Raw genomic sequence first — 22,687 nt, forward strand, 5'->3', positions numbered from 1 at the left:
TCTCGAAGATTTTTTTTGAAATAATTATTTTTTATTTAAATTGAATAAATTTAAAAACAAACTAAAAATAAATTTATAAATAATTTTTTATTACTCAATTTTCTTTACAAATTTAATAATGAATAAATAATTTTATTTTATAATTAATTAGATTCAAACATAAATTCAACGTTATGTGATCCCAATATTGATTTAAAAATACCATTACAATCTTTAAAAGGAACGAATACACGTAGTTTTTCTTTATGAAATTTTGTTAATTTAGATAATTCTTTGGCAGCTTCAATAGTAACATTTGTATTTCTGAGTGTTAGATATGCTAGATTAGGTAAATTTTCAAAGAGTGTAATTACTGATCTATTCGAAATTTTAGTGCAATTTGATAAATCTAAAGACTGCAATTTTTCATTAAGTAAACATTGAATTGATTTATCAGTGATGAAATTATTCGTTTTATTCAATGTACATAAACTAAGATTTAGCACTTCTAATTGACTCAAATTATTGACTGCCATCATACCATTATCTGTTATATTTGTACCAAGTATATGAAAATCTTTTAATTTTTTAGCATTATCACCGAGATTAATGAATAATTCATCTATATCACCGCAATTCCAATGAATAGATAGTCTTTTAAGATTTTTTAAATTCCCAATTGGAGACATATTGATTTTTTCATTAATCATTGGATGATCATGAGGCAGGAGTAAATGTAACTCAGTTAAACTTTTTGTTTCACTTATCGACTGAATTACTGCTTGACTCAATCGAAAACCATGTACATCCAAATGTTCTAGAGCGATTAACTGAGAAAATACCTGAAAAATAAATATTTTATTAAAAATCAAATTAAATTTTTTTGTTTTACACATACATGAATAATAATAATTATTAAAATTTTATTGAACTTACCGGAGCCAATGAATCTGGTAAGAAACAACCATCTTTCGAATTACTTGTAAAACTTAACGTTTTCAAGGTTCCACCCACTTCTTCTAATGACTTGATCAAAGTCATTGGCAGCGTTGATTTTTCACATTCCCATAGAACCGATAGCGTTTCAAGTTGATGCATATTAGAAAAAACATTTTCAAAATCCTTATCTTCTATTTCTTTAAGCACTACAACAAGTTTCTTAAGACCTGGACAGTTGGTATTAATCAATGGCATTATATGAGAAAAATGATATCCAAATACTTTAACATACGTTAAATTATATCCACAGAATTTCAATACATATTTAAGATCATTTAGTTTTTTCTCATTATCATCGTATGATGGCGAAAATGCATATTCCGTAAAGCATGAAAAAACAAGTTTATTATACATATATTTGCATACTGAAAAATAAATTAAATATTTTATCATTAGTATTTATTATAATAATAATATAATGATGATGATGATGATAAAGAATTTTATTTCTATCATTAAAAATTAGTCTGTTGTTATTTTCTTACTTTTTTTGAGTCGTGGTTCATGAACAAATAGTGTATTCAACCTATACATAAGACTTTTATGCAGTTTTTTCAATTTCTTCTGACGATCCACAGGATGCATATCGCAATCTTGAATACCTTTTTTAGCTTCTTCAATCATCTCTTTTGTTATTACACACTGTAAAAGTGATCTGTTTGAAAAAGAGCTCGCCTACATGAAAAAAAAATAAATTTAATAGTTTTTAATATAATTAACAATAAACAATAACAGCAGCTAAGAGCTGTGCGATTGAGGCGAACTATAGTTCTTTCAATTATATATAATGTAAATTTCAAAACTTACATTTTGTGTATTAAAAGCGTCTATTCTCGACTTTTTAATCAGCCATTTCATTTCAATTAGTCTCTCCATTTCAACTTGTTGATAAGTCTTCATATCTTATTTATTTTTATTGCAAAATATAAACAAAAAAAAAGTCGATAAATTATATTATAACCTCGAATAAATTTGAAAAGTTTGATGGAAAATACTTGATTAATTAACCCGTACTTTTTCAATACCGTTTTTTTGTATTAAACTGAGCTTTAATCACGAGTGTTTAACAACTGACTTTTAAGTTGACAACGAGTAAATAAATAAGCAAAAAAATATAAAGTTTACCAAAGTTTACTTGTTAATGGCAACGTGTATGAATTAAATTTAGTTTCTCTCTCCCGTTGGCTGAACGACTTTTTAAATTTTAAATTTTATTCAAGAAGACTAGAGACTTTTTTTTTTGTGTAAACGGAAAATCTAGGAATAATTTTTTTACTAAGCCATTGGCAATACTGTCAGCTTTGTTATTATTATTTATTTATTAAATATTGATTAATATTTTCAAACAATTTAGCCGTTGAAAAAAAAAAAAACATTGAAGCCTGTTGATCCTTGTTGCTTGTGCACGTTGTCGTTTTATCATAACATGATTATATTTGGAGTTATTCTGGTTGTTAATAAATGTTAAATAACAATAACAATATCAAAAAAAAAATCACGTGAACAAGTGGTAGTGGGGGGTTCAAATAAACAATTACAAAAGTCAAGTTAATTAATAATTAAAAAATGGATCGTCAAAGAGAGTATAAAAAATCTCGTGATCCATTTACAAGTGAAGCAGCAAAATTTAAACGTGCTGAAAAAACAGAATCAAGAAGACGTCAACAACGAGATAAAAATGTTTCTCAACGACGTAAATTAGATGAAAACCATAATACAACTTCAACTGGTATGTTTTGTTTTTAATAGCTGCATCTGAGACTTTAACTTTAACCAAATAATATATTAGCTAATAATTTTTGTTGATTAATTTAGATGGTGAAGAAACACTAAATGATATGTCAGTCAAACTAATGAAATGGAAAGAAGAAAAAGCTCTACAAAAAAAGCTTGAAGCCCAAAATAAAAAGCCTATTTTTAAAATTGGTATTCCTCATCATAATTTATATTCTCCTCCATTGAATGATGATAAACTTCAACGTAATCATAAAAAAACCAAGAATCCAATTGATACTAAACAAAAAAAAATAAGTCGAGTAACTGAACGTCGTTTGGCATTGAAAGGTGCTGCTGGTGAAGCTAGATGTACACGTGCAAGTAAAAAATTAGCTGCTGCTACTACTGCTGCTGATAATAAACAACCAGTTGATCCAAAAAATCCAGTAGTAATTGCTCCAACACCATTATTTGGTCAATTTGAAATTCCAATGGAGCCTGATACATCCAACGAACAAAGTAATAAACATGATGCAACATTTGTTCTTGAAAAAAATACAAGTAATGATGAAAAATATATGGATGCTATTCTTGAAGATGAAAATGAAGATGAAGAAAAGAATAAACTAACAAATGATGCAAATAATTCAATTGAATCAGTTATGCTACGTGTGTCATCACAAGAGTCACTTGATTCTAATGAAATTCATGATAAACAAATAAATAATAAACATTTAAATATACAAGATAAATGTGCATCACCAATTGCTGCATTGTTTTCACCATTTATTACAACAAGTCGTGGTAAAAGTAGTGCAAGAAAAGAATTTAAAGAACGTATGAGTTTGCGTACGAGTTGTTCACCAGCTGATGATATTCCAACAAAAGATACAGTTATGAAAAATTTAAATATATCTGTTGATGAAGAAGAACATACTGCACAATATTACAGATCATTGGGTGAACGTGAATCAAATAGACTCAAGGAACTATGTAATGATTGGAGAATAATTCAATTTTTAGATGATACACCTGAAGAATCAATTCATCATATTAATTCAGCAATTGGTCAAGCTGAACTTTTACTTAATAAAAAATTTGGAAGATTTCAACAATTAGTTGATAATTGTGAAGATGGAAAAGGTGAAATGTTAGTACGTTGTCGTGATTTACAAGGTTTTTGGGAACTTGTATCACGTGAAGTTGCTGATTGTGATTCACGTTTTTATAAACTTGAAATACTTAGAAATAATGATTGGATTGAAAAAGAAGAAGAAGATACAGAAGTATATCGTAAACCAATAAATAAAAAGAAAAATATTGTTAAAAAAAAGCTTAATACAGCAAAAAGTAAATTTAAATTATTTATTGAAGAACAAAGAAAGAAAAAATTACAAGAACAAATGGATATTGATGCTGAGAATGATGAAAATATAGAAGAAAATAATAATCAACAAATAATACCAAAAAAAAGTTTATTATCATCGGAAACATTTGTTCCATCAAGTCCAATATTAACACCAAGAAGTCTCATGAGACGTCAGCTAACAGATAGTGCTAAAAAAATGGCTCTAGCAAGTATGAAAATAACCCAAATATGTAAAACACCAGAAGTACAACTTGATGATTCAATATCATATGTTAATTCACATCAAACACCAGGTAAAGGAATTTTAAAAAAATTTAATTTTGAATTTCCAATTAGTGAAAAACAAATTACAAAATCAACATGTAAAGTTAATTTTAATGATACAGTTGATGAAAAAGAATTCCTAAATGATGATGATGCTGATGATGATGATGATTATGAATCACCACTTTTTAATTTTGGTAAAAATACAATCAATGATTTGGAAAAAATAAATACAATTAATGATTCTATGCTGAGTGAACCTGATGAAGATAAAATAATTTCTCTTGAAAAGAAAAAGCTAACTTTTGATGATAGTTTATCACCTGATGAACCATTGCTAGATGACAGTATAAAATCATCATCAAATAATTTCTTTTTCAAAGATCCCAAATCTGATATTATCTCAAAAGAAATTAACAAAAAAATACCAAGTTTTAATTTAATATCACCTACACCAAGAAAACAAATTAATCCAAAAATACCAAGTATTACTTTAACATCACCTACACCCAGAACACAACGTGTATTGCCAATAATAAATATTACCAGTGCAACAGTAGATAGAAAATTAAGAAAAAAAACAATTAAAAAAGTTACTGATAGTGCTGAAGAAGTTGAAACACCACGACAATTGAGAAATCGATCAATAAAATTTGATGCAACACCAAGTGCAAGTAAAAAAAGTAGAAAAACTTTTGATACTTCTCAATTGGATTTATCAGTTTTATCAACATCAGGAATAGTTGATAAAGAAAATAATGTTCAAAAGAAAAAATCTACAGCTAGAAAAAGTATAAAATATGAAGATGTTGGTAACATGAGTTTGAATATACCATCAACACCAAGAAAATCAAATAGATTGAGTATGAAGCATGCATCTGATGCTCTTTCAGTCACTCTACCATCAACTCCAATAACTCCTCGTCGAAAAAGAAAAATTTAAAGTAGTAAATAATGATTTTTTTTTTTATTTAAATTAATTCTTGTAAGCTCATTGAAAAATTATTTAAATATGTACATTTTTTTTACTTTTTTTTTTTGTTTGTTTTATTTCTATTAATATTAATTATAATTAATTAATATTAATAATAAATGGATTGTTTATATACGTGATAATCTTATTTTATTTTTAATCAATATAAATAATTAATGAAAAGTTTCTAAATGGAAATTTAAAAAGACATTTAGTTGTAAATATCTTGTCAAGAGTAACGTAGTAATTAGTGTTTGTTTATTTAAAAAAATATGTTAAAAATTTTATTAAATATATACCAGTTCGTTGAGAAAATAAAAAGTATAATTTTAAGTACACTCAATGACAGTACAATTTAATAAAAACAATTAATATAAATAAATATGACAAATTAATTATACAAATGTTTTTTATTAATTTATTTAAAATAAGATGTTTGTATATTTTACATTTTTACCAGCTAATTCATATAAAATACACTAATAATATCATTCAAAGATAAATTAAAAATAATTTTTAAAAACCGTATGACTAATTTGTATTTGTCTTTTCATTTTTTTTTTTTTTTATAATAATCTAAGCAAACAAAAGTAAATAAAAAAAAATTTACGTTTATCAATTAATCTGACATGAATAATTGAATGGTATAAATAATTACCAAAGTCATGGATGATTAATAATAATTATCTAATCATAAAATAAAAAAAATAAAAACAAAATTGTCTATGAAAATAATTTTAAAAAAATAATTTAACTGTATACTTTAAAATTAAGTGAACCAAAATATTTTGCAGCAAATTGTCTACCAGTTGGTGTTGGCATTGAGAATGCAATATCATCAAGTGACAAAATATATCCATAAAAATAATTAGTTCGTAAAATATCAAGTAATTTTGTAGCAATATGTTGTCTACGATGGCTCATTGCTGTCCAAATAACATTGACACCACATTTTGCTGGAGTGCTTTCAGTTGAACAACAATTTAAATCAGCAAGTTCAGGAATCATTTGATGAGCTTCTTTAATACTTTCAGCAATTAATACACCTAAAACATTTTTATCTCTGATATAAAGATATATTGTTTTGTCCTGATAATCAGTTAGTTCCATATCAGCAAGACCCAAATCACGATCAACAACACCAAGTACTTCTTCAACTTTTTTCCAACAATGTTTTGGATCTGTTTTTTTAATTGTTATTATACGACTTGCTGTATATATATCCTCCATAATAACATGTTCATTTTTCCATCCCTAAAATTAACAATAAAAAAAAAACCAGTTAATCAATAAATAAATATGACTCAATTAAAAGCAAAAAATTTTAAATACTTACATTAAATTTAAGAATTTTAAAACTATTGTGATAAATTAAATGTGAATTTTCATCTTCTGGTTCACCCATTTGATAAATAACACCACATTCATTACATTGAGTTGCACCAAAACGTTTTTGTCCAGCATCAAGCTGATATTGCATTTCTCCACCACCCCATCCTCTTTTGACTCCACGTTTTTTATCATCACTAGGAACTTCAATGGTGTCTTTGTATCCTTTGGCAAATAATGGATAATATTTTTGTTGTTCTGTAGAGTTGATCTGTTGACTTGTCTCAGCTGTACCACCTTCATCACCACCACCACCACCAACAACATTATCATTTTGTATTTTCATTTGTTCATCAATCATCATTCCAGCTTGATCCTTAATATTCATTGATGATGTCATGTCACTCAATACACTACCTGGTGACATTAACAAACTGACATTTGTTAATTTTTTCATTGGTGATTTTGGCTTTGATTGATTCATCAATGGTTCCATTGTGTCATAATCATCAACTGCCCAATCATCTTCCAGTACTTTCAATATTCCATCCATTTGTTTTTTTTCAATAGATGTATTAAATTCAGGCTCATCAACACACAAATCAGTTGTATCAAATATCAAATCATTAACTTTTTGTTTTTTAATTGGATAACAAAATTTTGATGATAATTTACGTTTTTCTTTTAATGCAAATTTACCATCTGATACATTTAATTTTATATTTTCATTGACAGTTATTGTTGCAATATTATTTGATTTTAATGTTCTATTTGTTTTGAAAAATCTTTTATTTGGATCTTCAACTGGTGATGGTGGTCTAACTATTATTTTTTTAACATTCACTGGTTGTTTTACAATTTTATTTATAACCTTATCTGTATTATCAGTCTCATTTAATGTAATATTTTCATTTTCTTCAACATTATCAACAACTGTCATTGGCTCATTTATTTTATTAACTGGTGAATTTTTTTTATCATCAGTACTTTTATTAGCACCAATACTCAATCTATCACTACGACGTTTTGTTAATTTTTTTTTCTTTTTAATACCATGCATAACACCAGCATTAATACAACCATTTGTTTTTAATTTTTTTAAATAACCACCAGAACGTCTACTATTTGACTGTACTGATGGTAAACTGTGTCTTTTTTTGATTGGTTCAATTTTTTTCCAACCAAAACATGATGATATTTTATTATCATCAATATTATTATTATTATAAAATGATTTTGTACTTAATGTAAAGTTACATTTTGTTGGTAAATTTTGATTATTATCTTCTTGAAATAATGATGCACGTGCTCTTGATGTTGTGAATGTATTATCATCAATTTTGGCAATTTTATTTTTGGCATTTGATTTGTTGTTGTCATCAGTTGGATATGATCTTTTTAATGTTGTATTTTCTGGTGATGATGTTTCACAATTATCAAGTGCACTCAATGATTTTCTACGATGTAATGGTGGTACTGTTATGATACTTTGGCTTATTGAACCAATTGGTGTGTTCATACGTTTTTCTGAATGATTTTTTTTCTTGGGTGTTTCAGTTATACTAGAATTATCTTTTTGTGGTGTCTCTGGTATTATTGTATCGTCATCATAATTATTAAACATTGTGTTATCATTTGGATTATCGTAACGTTCTGGTGTTAATGGAATTAATTTTGGTGATAAAATATTGTATAATTTACGTGATGGTGATGAACGTGCAGCTCTTGTTATTTTTTTAAGATGGCTAAATGGTGTTAGCTGATGATCATGATTATTTTTATTTCTTGCTAATGGTCGTAGTCTGTCCCAATCATCAGTACTTCTTGGTGATTGTTTTTCTGGACTTGTAAATGGTGAATCATATTGTCTACCTGGTGAACTGTCATAGTTACTGCTCCTGTCAGTCAATGCAAGTGGTGACATTGGACCAAGATCTGATTCATCACCAGATTTATCAGCAGTTGTGTCAATGTCAATTGAATTTAATAGCTTCATTAAATTTCTTTTACTTGAACTACCATCTGGCTTGTTGAATAAACATTTTTGGACTCTTTTTGGAGTACATATTGAATCACCCTGACCACTGTCGAGGGATGACACTGTACTTAGAACTTGAGACTCTTGAGACATCATCAATTATCTTAAGTAAATCATCAAAAATACAAATTAATTATTTATTATAATTATATATGTCAATTTTAGATAAAAAAAAAATACAAAACAATTATTTATCATTATTTATAACATTAGCAATTAAATAATTTTGACAGTTGGTTAATTATATTATTATTATTTATTAATAATATTTATCATTAATAAATTAATTATGTTAATTTATTTTTTTATTAAAAAGACAAGCTAACCAAACATTATGTTAATTTATAGAAATTATTTACCTATTTGACGAAATCAAGATGTTAAAAAAATCGTGGTGTTTTTGTTTTTGTTATTGGAAGTAATATTTTGTTATAAACAAAAGAAACAATTGATTGTTTATTTGGTAAGATTTATGTTTAAAATTTTTATATACAATAATTATAATTATTTAATAACAAAATTGAAGCGGGAAATACACAGTCTGTGTGGATATAATAATGTTTTTCTCGCGCCTGTTTTTTTTCTCTCTCCCAATGCTGGGGAGAGACTCTCTTTTTGTTACATGTATTTATTACATGTACACATATGTACACATAAGTATAAATAACGTTTTTTTGTGTAACGGCTGTTTTCCCTCTAAATTTTTTAAACAATCTTACCAACATAAAAAAATACAACAACAAAAATTTTTATAAATAAACAAAAAAAACATGGATATAAATAAAAATTATAATTTTATTTTTTTATAAATTATATTTATATTTATTTAATTTAACATAATTTATTGATTTAAATAAACAATTAATTTTTTATTGTTGTTGCAAAAACAAAATTTTTAAAAGTAAAAAAATGTCATTTAAATACCGAGAAAATAAGAGAGAGAGAAAGCAAGTTAGAAAATAATAATAATAATAATAATAATAATAAACAATTAATTATTAACAATAAATAAATAAATATAATTTATTGTTTTTTAAATTATTATTATCGTTATTTTATTTCATGCAAATACGCCATAAATTTTTGTTGCCATTTTTTTATAATTTATAAAAAAAAAAACATAAAAAAAGAGTATATTTCATTGACTGTTACTGTTGTTGTGTTCACTGTGTGTTCAATGTTTATTGTGATAAGAATATACCATGGAAATACCAGAAGATAAAATTCAGCAAACAAAAGATTGCCTTACATAAAAATAAAATTCTTCAAAGTAAAGATAAGAATTTATCATTAATGAGTTTGCTCCGAATTCTCGACAGTTGACACAGCATCATTTTTTTGTGTGTCTGTCATATTAATATTCAAGTTTCTAAATTCTAATTTAATTAAAAAACTATTAAATACTCTTATTAAAAAATCTAGTATTTTATAATTATTTAAAAAGTATTATTTAATTTTTAAAATATTTAATTTAAATGATACTAAATAAATAAGTATTGCATTATTTATTTTTGACAATTAAATATCAAAATGACACGATTGTCATTGTTTACAACTGGCATATTGCCTTTGTTGTTACTATTGTTGTCTTCGAGTAAATCAACAAGTGGATTTGCAGTTGATTTTGGTGACATAAAAGATATTATTTCACTTGGAAAAGATATAACAATTGGAGCACTTCAATCACTTGAATTAATACAAAAAGGCAGTATAATAAATGATGATCAAATTAATATACCATTTATTAATAAAATGGAAAGACGATTGATGAATCAAATGAGAAGAGTTAATGATCGTGTTGACATGTTTCAACAACGTTTAGAACAAAATAGTAATGAAATTATTGATATTTTAATTAGAGAATTACCAAAGAGAAATCAAATTGACAGAAGTATTGCTGATTTATCAAAGTACCTGGGTAGAATTGATGACTTCCAAAAAAAATTTAAAGAATATTCAGGTTCATTAAAAAAATTCGAATCATTTACAATACAAGATTTTGCTAAAACTTGCATTTCTTCAGAGTATGGTGATCTACCAGATATTTTATTGTCATTGCACAGATTAATTGTACCAAATGGTATATCATCGAAATTCGAAAAAGGTATATTCATTCAACTTGCCAACAATGCCAAGGTAATACATCAAAAATACCATATTAATTTTAAACTATTATATCATAATAATAATATCAACAATAATTGTCATTTATATTTTAAATAGCTTTCAATTTTCGAAATCAAATTTTTCTATAGAAAAAAAACAGCAGCTCCTTGAAAGTAGGATTTTTAAATAAATTAAACAACTGTTTTTTTGATTCATGAAAAAAATAATATTAATTATAATATTGTTAACATAAATTACCTAGATTTTTTATAAACAAATATCTTTTAATTTGTTTAAATAAATTTTACTAAAAAGAAAAAAAAGAAAACAACAGTTTCTTAGAAATAAAATGTTCGAATAAAATTTATTTGAATAATCATTTTATTTTTAATTAAATATTATATTAATTTTGAAAAAATAAATATACTAAATAATTTAATTAAATATTTTATAAACAAATATATTCTTTAGTATTTTAAATTAAATTTTACTATAAAAAAAAAACAAGTTTGATAAGGCAAAGTATAATGATACCTAATTTTTTTATTAATAAATTTAATGAATCGCTGCAATTTGCATATTCAGAGCCAAAGAGAGAAGCAAAAGAGGGATAATATATTTACAAATAAAAAAAAAAACCTTCATTGTGTATATTAACAAATATATCTATATTTTTGTCAAGTAAATTGAGTAATAGAAAATTGAGTGGTGGTGACTTTATTCAGTCAACAATATTTCCACAAGTCATTTTATCCTCTGACGTTGACTCGTTCACATTAATTTAACAAATTGTTTTCATAAAAAAAAAAGGGTCTATATATTTTTACTCTATATATTTTTTATTAAATAAATTCAACAGTCATGCTGATATACCAGTTTACACACCCACTTCTGCATCTTGTTAGCTGAAGCAAGCTAAAGCTCGTTTATTATTAAATTAAACAAAAGAAAAAAAAAAAAAAAAACATATATACATCGACAGTTACTTTAATAATAACAATAATCAGTTGAAAAAAAAAGGAAAGAAAGAGTTAAGTTACACACCATGTTGATGTGTATGTGGTTTTTTATTTAACAAAAAAAAAATTAAAAAAAAAACTTGTTGAATGAACATAAAAAAAGTGTGGTGTTCACCTTGTAGCCTTGGTTTTTCACTCTCGAGACAAAGAAATATTTATCATTGATATTATTATTATTATTATTTAAATATATAGTAATGAAAATACCGTCATTGTGAGCAATTATTTTTGTGTATTTCTTTGAGGTTTATAATTTTATTTTTCATCATTTTATCAGTGGCGTTGTATGGTACCGTACCATTTTTCTGTCTCTACTTTAATGCTTGTGATAATGATGAATAATATTTTTAATAATGTTTTAGTTATCCTTGTGTGATGCAAGCTTGTCAGATAAATATTGTGTTGAAATAAATAAATTATTAAAGTAATAAAAAATAAGCAAGATGAAAGTAACAATAATAATATTTATAGTGAATTTATGGATTGTAAATGGTGTTAAAAATGATTTTTCAACAATTGATAAATTACGAAATGATTTATTGGAATTAAAAGATGTATCAATTGAAAAAAAATTTCAAGAAAGATCTGATAATGATGTTTATGATAAAATATTAAAGCTATATGATAGCTATGGTAATAAAATTGATAATGAAATGCCAAATATTGGTAGAGGTCATTTGAGTTCATTGAGTTCATTATGGCTATGGTCTAGAGCACAAAATGATATGAGAATATTAAATGGTTTATACGATTCATTTAGACAAAAATTACATGATAATATACAAAAAAAACAGACATTTAATTTACAACAGTGGATTATATTTTCTGATGTTATATTGAGTGACCCAAATGTTGCTGTGCCTAATGCACTTAAACGTATTTCAGATTTAATAATTAAAGACACTTTATTTATTCATGCTTTCAAGGTAGCATTAAATATATATTAATTTATAATTATTGTTGATATTTATTATTAATTTTATATTGTTTAAAAAAATTAAAATTAAATTTATTTTATTGCAGGAAGTATCTGCACAAATTTGCAATGAAAATCAATCACCTCAACAAGTACTTTACAATCTTTACACGACAATTGCACTTGCTGAAATAAAAGGATGTGCAATGATGCAATTTTCATATACACTTCTTCGTTTGTATAAAAATGGTAATTATCTTTTTTTTTTCTAACTCGAAATTTAGGCTTGAAATTTTGTTAATTTCGATTGATAAAAGACAAAAAAAGGGTGTTTAAATTGGTGATTTAATATTTCGATTTATACAGGTACATTTGAGGAGGAAATAAATAAAACATTTAGAGATTATGGTACAAGAACATCTGAGACACTTGTTGCTGTTCGTACTGCCATGGCATTTGCTCCATCTGATTTATGGAAATGTGATCCACAAATTCAAGAAGAAGGAAAAACTTATGAAGAAATGAAAAATTTATTTCAAGGATATATTGTCAATGAAGTTGATTTAAATCGTGAACAATCATGCTTTAAAAGTTGTGGTTCATATGAATATTCACAAGTTCATGGTTGTTTTGATAATAAATATTGTAAACAACAACGTAAATGTAATGGAAAAGTTCTTCATTGTCAATATGTTGATGCTGATATGTGGATTTGTCCATCGGAAAAAAATAGTCACAGAAGATATGAGTATATTGAATATGAAAATGGTAAACAATTTGGTCAAAAAAATACATGTACAAGACCAACAATAAAGGTGGACAGTTGGTGGCGTTGGATATTTTGGCATTGTAGTTATTGCATGTGTTATTGCGATGAAGATCATCCAGAAAGTGATCGTTATTTTAATTTACGTGATGTTACATCTGACATTGCCAACAACAAGTAAGTTTTCTTTTTTATAAATAAATACCTGGAGGTGTATTTAATTGAATGATTTAATTTACAGAGTTGTAACTGGTGTAAAATTGGTTAAAAAAAATCACATGGTTCATCTTCAAATACAAGAAGGCAAGCTATTAGCACGAGGTGAAATTGATCAATCATCAGTAACCTGGAAACCAGTTGATAATTTCACAATAACTGATAACAATGTTTTGAAAAATCGTGATTTCCATTCACTATCATGGGATCGTAGAGCCATTGACTTGGATGATTTAGTTGGAAAAGATGATCAACTTCTTACTGGTATATAATCATTTAATCATCAACAAAATTAAATAACACAAATGTGAATAATAACAATTATTATTACAGGTGTAAGATTTAAATTAATTGGAGCACATTTAAATTTTGAAATTCGTGTTACACCATTTAATTTTACAAGTGGTTTATTGAATAAACCAATGGAGATGAGTGTTTGGATTAGTAATGATAACACTGACATGACTACTCATACAAATCAACTTGGTCCAAGGTAATAAAATATCAATAATATTTTCTAATTAAAAATCTAATTATAATAAATTGATATAAATGTAATTTATTAATGAAAATTTTAATTTTAGAACTGAATTTAATACAAAAGAATTGGATGTATCAACTAAAACAAAAGCTCCAAATTTTCCTGATACAAAAACAAATCAATTTCTTCATTTTAATCCAACTGATCTTAAAAAAGATGCTGCACAAACAACAATACCATTTATTGATATTCAACCAGTTTATACAGATCCACCATTTCCATTATCTGGTGCTGGTATTTATCACAAAGGACGTGATGGTTTTGGTGGATATATTGCACCTAAAATAATGACTTATAATTTTGCAAAACATTTACATGCTGATTTACCACCACCAGTACCAATCATCGGTTTAAATGACATACCACAATAACCAATTAAAATATTTATTCTTCCTTTTTTTTTGTTTTTAAATTATCATAAAAAATTATCCCCTTGTTTTTTGTTTTTCAACTTCCATGACAATATTAGTTGTAGCCATTTTAACCAAAAGTAATTTGAAGCGTGATAATAGCTTTAATTATTAATTTTTTTAAAATATTTAATCTACCTTTGAATTCTCGTATGTATGATTAATATTTAGCTATTTTTCTTTAAACTAAAAAACAATTAAAAACAAGAATATATTGCTACAATTAAAAATAATTAAATTTAAAATTTGTTGATACATTTTTTTAAAAATAATTAATCTTCATTAACGTACCATATATTTTTTTGTTTGTCAATTTCATGACGTTTTTGTATACAACAAATGATGTAATAAATAAAATTGAATTATAATTTCAAGCAACTTGTTATTTTCATTTTTTAATAATTGTAAATTATTTTGTTTTTCAGCATTTTGTTATTTAAAATTTTATAATCATTAAATAATACATTGAGTCATTTAAATCAATTATAAAATAATAATAAAATTTAATTATTTATGATTAAATAAATTCCAGATATTGATGTAATTATTATTTATTTGTCAATCATTTTTTTTTTTTTCAACAGAGCAATTTTTTAAATACATCAAATTATTATTTGACATTATAGTGTTAAAGAAAAAAATAATTTCAAGTGTTTAACAAAAATCTAGTAGGTAAAAACCTTGTTACAATAAAGTAGAAAAAAAAAAAAAAAAACAAATGGTGTTTATATCACATATAATTAGGATATTTGCTCAGAAGAAAATTAATAATATCAGGTGATTAAATTATGCATTAATACGATCAGCCAATGAGCAACTTAAACCAGTATTATCAGGTTCAATATTAAGCTCTTTGATTGTTCCATTGTCGACAACCATGGAGTAGCGTTTGCTACGAGTACCACCAAGTACAGCAAGATCAACTTCAACATCAAGTGCTTTTGTAAAATCACCATTTGTATCAGCAAGCATTCTAACCTATCAATACAATAATAGAAAAATTATTATAATTAATCAAAATATTTAAAAGGTGTTAAATATAATTAATTACTTTTCCATCTGCTCCTTGATGTTTTCCCCATGCTGCCATGACAAATGGATCATTTATACTGACACAAAAGATTGAAGAAATACCTTTTTCTTTGAGCTCTTCAGCTCTTGTAATATAACCAGGAAGATGAGTCTAAAAAATAAACAAATTAAATAATTAATTTGCATTTTTTTAAGCAAATTATAAAGTGAGAAAAGTAATTACTTTTGAACATCCTGGAGTAAATGCACCAGGTACACCAAATATAATTATTTTTTGTCCAGCAGCAACTTCAGCAATGTTAACCTTGTTACTTGGAGCATCCTCGTAGAGGTCTATTGCTGGTAATTGATCTCCAACCTATCATTTTATCAATCAATTATTAATTTTTTAATTTTTAAATATTATGTCAATTAAACTTACAGCGATAACCATATTTTTTGATGATAAATGAAATCCTTGTCGACCAAAATAATTCAACGATTGTCTCCTGGCAACGGAAATTACACGACTGACAAACTGAGTCATCTGTTTTTATTATTTAATATAAAAAAAAAAAAAAGGTGAATCGATTATTGATTCAATTATGATAATACGTAATTTCAATGAAATTTTTATTGTCAAGTAATTGTAATTTTAATTTATTGCTAATTGTAATTACTTTTTTAAAATTTACTTATTATTCAACACGTAAATTGCGATGTGTTTTTTTTTTTTTTTTATTTAGACAAACAACGTGACATTACATAAACAGGGGACATGTTTTTTTTTTATTTTTAGGTTTGGTTGGTAGCAGTTGGTATTTGGTAGCATGATTTTTTTTTTTTTTTTTTAATTAGTGTTTAATTAAAAATGTATATGTACTTAAAAGCTTGAGTAAGAACTATGTTGGTTTAGAAATAAATATTTACAAATGTTTAGAAAATAAAATATTTTTGTAATTTTGTTTTTTTATTAAATAAATAAATATTATTTTTACCAAGTACAGTTATTAGTAATAATAACTTGATTCACTCGATGATATATTTAAATTAACATAACTTTTTACATTTATTCTTTGTATGCTAATTTAAATATATCATCCAGTGGATTAAGGTTGTATGTTTTGGACGGCTTTCTAGCTTTCGCATTCATTTTTTGTTCAATTTGATTTAAATATTTATCACGTGCTTGTATGTCAAGTGATTGACGATATTTTGCTGGTGATATGTATTTTGGATTATCCCAAATTGTTTCACCTCCAAAACTACCAGCAAATATTTTAACTGGATTTAATACAAATCTTGGTCCAATTTCAGCAAGACCACCATCTTCAGTTAATATTTGATAATTTCTAAACCATATTTTATTATCATCAATACTAAATGTATAAACATGATCAAAAAATGGTTTACTTTGCGGATGTTTATTTGGTACACCAAATATTTGACTTAATAATTCTTTTATCAATTTATAATGTGGTAACCGATCAAAACTTTCATCAAATGATAATATTGGTCTTGATCCTTTTAAACAATTACCAGTTAATGTTAAATGATCCATTGTATAAACTGTAAAAATTTAAATAAACATTATTAATCAATTAATTATTATTTTGTTATATATTTTTTTTTTTTTTTTGTTTATCAATTGATACTTGCCATTTTCAACAATAAATTTTCTGATGATGGTTAAGCATTTGAAACAGCGGTGCCAAAAAGTCTTTAACTTCAAATAATATTGCTTTGTTACAATTTTTAGATTCACATATTTCATTGATAACTTGAAGATTTTTTTGTCTTTCCATCTTGGCTTCAGCACGATGATGAGGCAACAGCTTTTTTAAGTTTTCCATTAAAATACGATCACGATTATTTATTCCACGTGATGTGAGCATTAATACTCGTTGTCGATTTATCCATTTTACCTGGTTAAATATAATTTTATTAATTAATATTTTTTCAATTAATAGTAGTACATCATTTAAGGTTAAATAATAAATACCTTTTTTGCTGGAGGTTCATCAGATGATCGTTTTGCTGGTAATTCAACTGATGTCTCGATACTCTCGATATTTCTTTTTAATATATTTTTTGTCATTTTTATAAATAAATATATTATTATTTATTACAAATTGTTGTATAACTTGAGATAAATTTTAAACACGTGGAGACCACTGAAAAACAATAACACCGGAAGGTGAACAAGGTGAACCTCTATGCTCAGCCAATGCACATTACACACTGTTAGACACGTGAGAGTGTGAGACTGGAACTCTGGTAGCTCTGGTAGAACCAGGCGGAACAAGATTGAACAAGTTCAAACAAGATCCAAGAAAATCACAAGGATCATTCAGCGCATGTGCGAACATCCAATAGTACATTATCTTGCATTATCTAGACATATCTAGGACTCAATTATTTATCATCTAATTATTGTTGATAATAAATACAAAACATAATATCACTGTAATATCTGCTAATTTTTTTTTTTCAACTTTAAACATCTAGGTTTTTTTTTTTTAAATAAATAATAAAATTAAATTCATTCATATAAAATTATTTTTATTATTAATTAATATTAAACTCCAATACTTTGAGATCAACTTAAAATATTACATTTGTTGTTTTTTTTTTTTTTTCTTATAAAAATACAGATAATTATAAATTACACAAACATTATTGCTGAATTGTATAAAAAAACTTGTTTATTAATTAAGTAAATATTTTAGTCAAGATTTAATTCAGAATTCTGTTGAAAAATACTTATTTTTAATAGAAAATTCAAGCTCCTTTGGTACCAATATTATTTACTTTTAACAAATAATTGTATGTCGTTTAAGACCACTGATAAATTTGATTATTGAAAACACAAAAACAAATGATAAGTAAAAAAAAAAAAATAACTCTACATGCTGACAAATATAGTCTAAAGTTTAGTTCATTGAAATATTTTGTTTTTTTTTTTTAAATAAATAATAATGGCACAGTCTAAAAAATAATAAATCTAGCATAAAAATAAAACTAATTGTTAATTAATTAATATTTTGTTTAAGTAAAAAAAAAAAAAAAGTAATAAAGAAAAAAAAAAAAGAACATGAGTATTTAAACTCTGTTAAAACCAAAAAGTGATTTAAGATCATCAAGTGTTAATTTAGAACTGGTAACTTTGCCACTTCCAGTAAGTACACTTGATGCAATTTGAAGTTTTTTTTCTTGCAATAATTTAATACGTTCTTCAATACTATCAGTCATAAGAACTTTATAAATAGTTACATTTTTATTTTGTCCAAAACGATAAATACGATCTTGTGCTTGTGATTCCAACTGTGGATTCCAATGTATATCCATAAGTATTAAATGATTAGCACCAACAAGATTTAATCCAACACCACCAGCAGTTAATGATAGTAACAATATACGTGGATCAATATCATTATTAAAAGCATTAATGATTTCTTGACGATCTTTAACAGCAACTTGACCAGTAAATTTTTTATATGTTGCATTTTTAATTTCATCAAGATTTTCAGCAACAATATTAAGTAATGTTGTCCATTGTGATACAACAATGACTTTTTCATCTTTTTTAATAATGTTAGTAACAAGTTCAATAACAGCACGTAATTTTGAACTTTTACGTTCTCTTTCAAATACTGGATTATCAGATGTTAATAAATTATTTTTAACACGTTCATCAACACCCATATCATCATCATCATCACCAGCAGCATCATTATCATCATTAAATAATGATTTATTTATTCCCATATTACTCATTTTTAATAATATATCAGCATCAACATCATGTCCACCACCAATTCCACTTTGATCTAAATCATCTTGATCTAACATTGCATGAATCAATGATAAATGACAACATACTTGACGTAATCTCAATAAAAGTACTAAAATTTCATGTGATTTAACTTCAGCATGTGTTGCTAATAATCTTTGTTGTGCTCTATTAAAATTACGTTCAACTGGATCAAAATAACGTGTTGGATCAGCATATTGTTGTCCACCAATTTCAAATAATCTTTGTTTATCAGCTCTTTGTGATAAAAATTGAGCAAATAATGTTTTTGAATATAACATAACTTTTTGATATATTACTTTTTCTTCTGGATCCATATCAACCCAAATAATATCAATCATTTTTTCTGGTAACTTTTCAAGTAAACCTTTTTTAGTTAAATCGTCTTTTGTTCGACGTAACATAAGTGTTTTAATAACAGTTGCTAATCTTTCATGTCCAGCTGAATCTTTATTATCAACCCAACGTTTCCATGTACGTATATCATCAAATGGTGATATTTTTAAAAATTTTAATAATGCATAAAGATCCATTTCTTTATTATGAATTGGTGTACCAGTCATTGCCCAACGTTTATCAGCCATAAGATCACATACTGCTTCAGAGCATTGACTTTTATGATTTCTAATAACATGTGATTCATCAAGTATAACTCTTTTCCATTTAATTCTAAATAATGCTGTATGACTTTTATGTGCACGTGATAATATTGCATATGTTGTTAAGACAATATCTTTATTAGCTATTTTTGATATTGATGTTTCTCTATTTGGACCATGTTGTTGATCAACTGATAATATACCTGGTTTAACACGTTCTTTTATTTCTTGAGCCCATTGATTAATCAATGATGCTGGACAAACAACAAGTGTATTACCATGATATTTTATATTTGATTTTGATTTTTTAGATATCCATTCATCTTCACTTGATGATTTACTACTATCATCATCACCATCAATTTCATTGGATTCCATAACAAGTGATATCATTGTCAATGTTTTACCAAGACCCATGTCATCAGCTAATAAACCACTTGGTGGTTTTTGTTTTTCACGCCATAATAACCATGCAAGTGCATGTTTTTGATGTGGCATTAAATTTATTTTTAAACCACGTGGGTCTTTGTGTAAAACATTTTCATCTGGACATGTTTCTAATGAACCATGAAAATTTTTTAATGTCTCAACTGTTAATTGTTCTTCACGTTCAAATGTTGCTTTTGCAATATCACCTAGTTTATTAAAATCAAAACCAGCTTTTGGACTTTGATATAATAATTTATGTAACATATTGTCTCTGTTGTTCATTGAAAATTTATTATCATCATCATCATCATTATCACTGTCTGATGATGTACTACCAACATCATGATCAGATGATGATTCATTTGAGTCATTGTAGTTAATTTTTATATCATTTATTTGTGATTGTAAAGTATTTTTTTTATTGTCAAAATTATATGGTGATGATGTCATGAATGGTACTGTTTTAATTTCATTTGATTTACGTGTTGATTTAATTTTTTTATTGTTATTTAATTTTGCTTTTAAGTTTGATAATTTTTCTTCAAGTATTGATATATTTTCACGCATTTTAAGACCACCATCTGGCAAGTTATCAACATGACAACTTGAAAGAAACTTTTTTGATTTTAATATTTCTCGAGATACTTCATCAATTTGTTCATCAATGTCATCATTTTGATATGATTCCTCGATGCTTGGTTGAATATTAACAATACTTGAGGGTCTTTCAGTTTTACCAAATTTAAATACTGGTAAATCATCAATTTCATGTGATGATTCTGGCACATAATGATTAGATGAATCTGAATCATCAATTTGTAGTGTATCATTTTTATTTGTTGTCTCTTGAATAACAACATCTTCATCTGATGAACTGTCATCATCAATAATATTATTTCTTCCAGAAGTATGTAATTTTTCTTTTGAATTATTTACTATTTTTGCTTCACGAACAATTGATTTTTCAGCATCATCTTCATCAGCAGATGAAGTAGTAATATCAACTATTTTTGATTCATCAAGATTATTGGCTGTTTTATTTGTTGATTCATCAACATCAATATGCATTGAAGTAGTGACATCAACTACTTTTGATTCATCAAGATTATTGGCTGTTGTATTTGTCGATTCATCAATATTATTGGCTGTTTTATTTGTCGATTCATCAACATCAATGTGCATTGACATTGTTGAAAGATTTGATATTGTTTTTGTAATCATTTCAACATCATCTTCACTTGTATCATTCATAACTCTAGAAAATTTACCACGACGAGATTCATCACGAAGTTGTTCATCATCATCCTCATCTGAATCACTGTCTACTGAAATTATTTTTATTCTTCGAAATTTTTTTTTAACATTTTTTGGCTTGTCATCTTCATCAGTTTGACTGCAGATACTTGAATCACCACTGCCACTCATTACACGATTTTTTATACGAGATCTTGTCCAATTGTTGTCAGAATCTAAATTATCAATAAAACATAAAAAATTATACATCAAACAGAAAATTTTTTAAATGAAAAATAATGATGATATTAATTTACCAGATGATTGGCCATTATCCTCGTGGTCCATGTCACTATCAGGAATATTTTCTTTACCAATTTTGTGTAAACTACGACGAATAGCTTTAGAAATTGATGCATTGAAGTCTTGTGGCAATGAATGATCATCATCCTCATCATCCTCATCAGAACATAGTCTTAAAATAATAACAACAAAATAAATTAACAAATTTATTGAAAAACATTTTAACAATAATGTCAATACTTACGAGTCAACATCAGATTCCATGATTGGATGGGCATTTGATTTTCTACCAATTGATCTATTTTCACCATATATTTCATCATCAGTTGATTCAATATCTGTCTCAGCTTGTTCATCACTGTCGTCAACGACAAAAGATTCTTGTTGATCAGCCATCACAAATAATATTTATTAATTTTTTCACATAAAATAATTATATTATCATTAATCTTCACTTTGTTATTTATTTATTTTATTATCAATCAAGACAGACCAGTGTCTTGGTTAGACCCTATAAACTTTAATGGCTTTTATGACCTGTCTGTTCCTGTCTGGCGTGCACTAGCGTGTGTTTCAGTGTGTTTTTAATTTTCTTTTGTTATGTTTTTCTCTCTCCTCTCCAACAAACGGTTACAACAAAATTTTTCAAACCCCAGT

At 25.9% G+C, this 22,687-nt stretch overlaps 8 protein-coding genes across 10 annotated transcripts; 2 read left to right on the forward strand and 6 right to left on the reverse strand.

Annotated features, from left to right (window-relative positions):
* Positions 1–143: 143 nt before the first annotated feature.
* Positions 144–2,065, reverse strand: LOC122849363. Its single transcript, XM_044148055.1, has 4 exons — positions 1,786–2,065; positions 1,464–1,653; positions 916–1,343; positions 144–821 (listed from the first exon to the last, which is right to left on the reverse strand). Exons 1-4 carry the CDS (start codon positions 1,876–1,878, stop codon positions 144–146), a joined length of 1,389 nt encoding a protein of 462 aa, XP_044003990.1. The 5' UTR covers positions 1,879–2,065.
* Positions 2,066–2,333: 268 nt separating this feature from the next.
* On the forward strand, positions 2,334–5,270 carry LOC122849364. The gene is made up of 3 exons (XM_044148057.1): positions 2,334–2,707; positions 2,794–4,458; positions 4,597–5,270. Exons 1-3 carry the CDS (start codon positions 2,545–2,547, stop codon positions 5,268–5,270), a joined length of 2,502 nt encoding a protein of 833 aa, XP_044003992.1. The 5' UTR covers positions 2,334–2,544.
* A 634-nt stretch (positions 5,271–5,904) lies between these two features.
* LOC122848275 (N-acetyltransferase eco) lies at positions 5,905–9,076 on the reverse strand. The gene is made up of 3 exons (XM_044146246.1): positions 9,027–9,076; positions 6,637–8,770; positions 5,905–6,554 (listed from the first exon to the last, which is right to left on the reverse strand). Exons 2-3 carry the CDS (start codon positions 8,761–8,763, stop codon positions 6,051–6,053), a joined length of 2,631 nt encoding a protein of 876 aa, XP_044002181.1. The 5' UTR covers positions 8,764–8,770; positions 9,027–9,076; the 3' UTR covers positions 5,905–6,050.
* Positions 9,077–9,789: 713 nt separating this feature from the next.
* LOC122848276 lies at positions 9,790–15,188 on the forward strand. 3 transcript variants are annotated; one of them, XM_044146248.1, is made up of 7 exons: positions 11,502–12,081; positions 12,155–12,718; positions 12,816–12,957; positions 13,075–13,651; positions 13,716–13,954; positions 14,024–14,183; positions 14,275–15,019. In XM_044146248.1, exons 2-7 carry the CDS (start codon positions 12,236–12,238, stop codon positions 14,600–14,602), a joined length of 1,929 nt encoding a protein of 642 aa, XP_044002183.1. In that variant the 5' UTR covers positions 11,502–12,081; positions 12,155–12,235; the 3' UTR covers positions 14,603–15,019. The 3 variants fall into 3 exon arrangements, with proteins under 3 accessions (XP_044002182.1, XP_044002183.1, XP_044002184.1); XM_044146247.1 differs by lacking the exons at positions 11,502–12,081; positions 12,155–12,718 and adding an exon at positions 9,790–10,803; XM_044146249.1 differs by having other exon boundaries at positions 11,513–12,718; positions 14,275–15,188.
* LOC122848278 (peroxiredoxin-5, mitochondrial) lies at positions 15,175–16,402 on the reverse strand. Its single transcript, XM_044146250.1, has 4 exons — positions 16,095–16,402; positions 15,897–16,031; positions 15,693–15,824; positions 15,175–15,619 (listed from the first exon to the last, which is right to left on the reverse strand). Exons 1-4 carry the CDS (start codon positions 16,197–16,199, stop codon positions 15,428–15,430), a joined length of 564 nt encoding a protein of 187 aa, XP_044002185.1. The 5' UTR covers positions 16,200–16,402; the 3' UTR covers positions 15,175–15,427.
* A 298-nt stretch (positions 16,403–16,700) lies between these two features.
* LOC122849365 (ribosome biogenesis protein BRX1 homolog) lies at positions 16,701–17,213 on the reverse strand. Its single transcript, XM_044148058.1, has one exon. It carries the CDS (start codon positions 17,211–17,213, stop codon positions 16,722–16,724), a length of 492 nt encoding a protein of 163 aa, XP_044003993.1. The 3' UTR covers positions 16,701–16,721.
* Positions 17,214–17,316: 103 nt separating this feature from the next.
* Positions 17,317–17,910, reverse strand: LOC122849366 (ribosome biogenesis protein BRX1 homolog). Its single transcript, XM_044148059.1, has 2 exons — positions 17,655–17,910; positions 17,317–17,577 (listed from the first exon to the last, which is right to left on the reverse strand). The coding sequence occupies exons 1-2, from the start codon at positions 17,748–17,750 to the stop codon at positions 17,317–17,319; spliced, it is 357 nt and encodes a 118-aa protein (XP_044003994.1). The 5' UTR covers positions 17,751–17,910.
* Positions 17,911–18,269: 359 nt separating this feature from the next.
* Positions 18,270–22,654, reverse strand: LOC122848279 (transcription termination factor 2-like). Its single transcript, XM_044146251.1, has 3 exons — positions 22,275–22,654; positions 22,045–22,202; positions 18,270–21,963 (listed from the first exon to the last, which is right to left on the reverse strand). The coding sequence occupies exons 1-3, from the start codon at positions 22,424–22,426 to the stop codon at positions 18,755–18,757; spliced, it is 3,519 nt and encodes a 1,172-aa protein (XP_044002186.1). The 5' UTR covers positions 22,427–22,654; the 3' UTR covers positions 18,270–18,754.
* Between the last annotated feature and the right edge of the window lie 33 nt (positions 22,655–22,687).

This window comes from Aphidius gifuensis, linkage group LG2, assembly GCF_014905175.1.
Source record: "Aphidius gifuensis isolate YNYX2018 linkage group LG2, ASM1490517v1, whole genome shotgun sequence".
Taxonomy (NCBI): Eukaryota; Metazoa; Arthropoda; class Insecta; order Hymenoptera; family Braconidae; genus Aphidius; species Aphidius gifuensis.

Coding starts and splice junctions, on each gene's coding strand:
- LOC122849363 (XM_044148055.1), bottom strand. CDS start 1,878: ATGAAGACTTATCAACAAGTTGAAATGGAGAGACTAATTGAAATGAAA. Junction 1,654..1,785: donor ACGCTTTTAATACACAAAAT/GTAAGTTTTGAA, acceptor TTTTTCATGTAG/GCGAGCTCTTTTTCAAACAG. Junction 822..915: donor TACCAGATTCATTGGCTCCG/GTAAGTTCAATA, acceptor TTTATTTTTCAG/GTATTTTCTCAGTTAATCGC.
- LOC122849364 (XM_044148057.1), top strand. CDS start 2,545: ATGGATCGTCAAAGAGAGTATAAAAAATCTCGTGATCCATTTACAAGT. Junction 2,708..2,793: donor CCATAATACAACTTCAACTG/GTATGTTTTGTT, acceptor TGATTAATTTAG/ATGGTGAAGAAACACTAAAT. Junction 4,459..4,596: donor TAATGATACAGTTGATGAAA/AAGAATTCCTAA, acceptor AACCTGATGAAG/ATAAAATAATTTCTCTTGAA.
- LOC122848275 (XM_044146246.1), bottom strand. CDS start 8,763: ATGATGTCTCAAGAGTCTCAAGTTCTAAGTACAGTGTCATCCCTCGAC. Junction 6,555..6,636: donor TTAAAATTCTTAAATTTAAT/GTAAGTATTTAA, acceptor TGTTAATTTTAG/GGATGGAAAAATGAACATGT.
- LOC122848276 (XM_044146247.1), top strand. CDS start 10,198: ATGACACGATTGTCATTGTTTACAACTGGCATATTGCCTTTGTTGTTA. Junction 13,955..14,023: donor AGATGATCAACTTCTTACTG/GTATATAATCAT, acceptor TTATTATTACAG/GTGTAAGATTTAAATTAATT. Junction 14,184..14,274: donor ACAAATCAACTTGGTCCAAG/GTAATAAAATAT, acceptor TTTTAATTTTAG/AACTGAATTTAATACAAAAG.
- LOC122848278 (XM_044146250.1), bottom strand. CDS start 16,199: ATGACTCAGTTTGTCAGTCGTGTAATTTCCGTTGCCAGGAGACAATCG. Junction 15,825..15,896: donor TTACTCCAGGATGTTCAAAA/GTAATTACTTTT, acceptor TTTATTTTTTAG/ACTCATCTTCCTGGTTATAT. Junction 15,620..15,692: donor ATCAAGGAGCAGATGGAAAA/GTAATTAATTAT, acceptor TTGTATTGATAG/GTTAGAATGCTTGCTGATAC.
- LOC122849365 (XM_044148058.1), bottom strand. CDS start 17,213: ATGGATCATTTAACATTAACTGGTAATTGTTTAAAAGGATCAAGACCA.
- LOC122849366 (XM_044148059.1), bottom strand. CDS start 17,750: ATGACAAAAAATATATTAAAAAGAAATATCGAGAGTATCGAGACATCA. Junction 17,578..17,654: donor ATGAACCTCCAGCAAAAAAG/GTATTTATTATT, acceptor ATATTTAACCAG/GTAAAATGGATAAATCGACA.
- LOC122848279 (XM_044146251.1), bottom strand. CDS start 22,426: ATGGCTGATCAACAAGAATCTTTTGTCGTTGACGACAGTGATGAACAA. Junction 22,203..22,274: donor ATGGAATCTGATGTTGACTC/GTAAGTATTGAC, acceptor TATTATTTTAAG/ACTATGTTCTGATGAGGATG. Junction 21,964..22,044: donor GGATAATGGCCAATCATCTG/GTAAATTAATAT, acceptor TTGATAATTTAG/ATTCTGACAACAATTGGACA.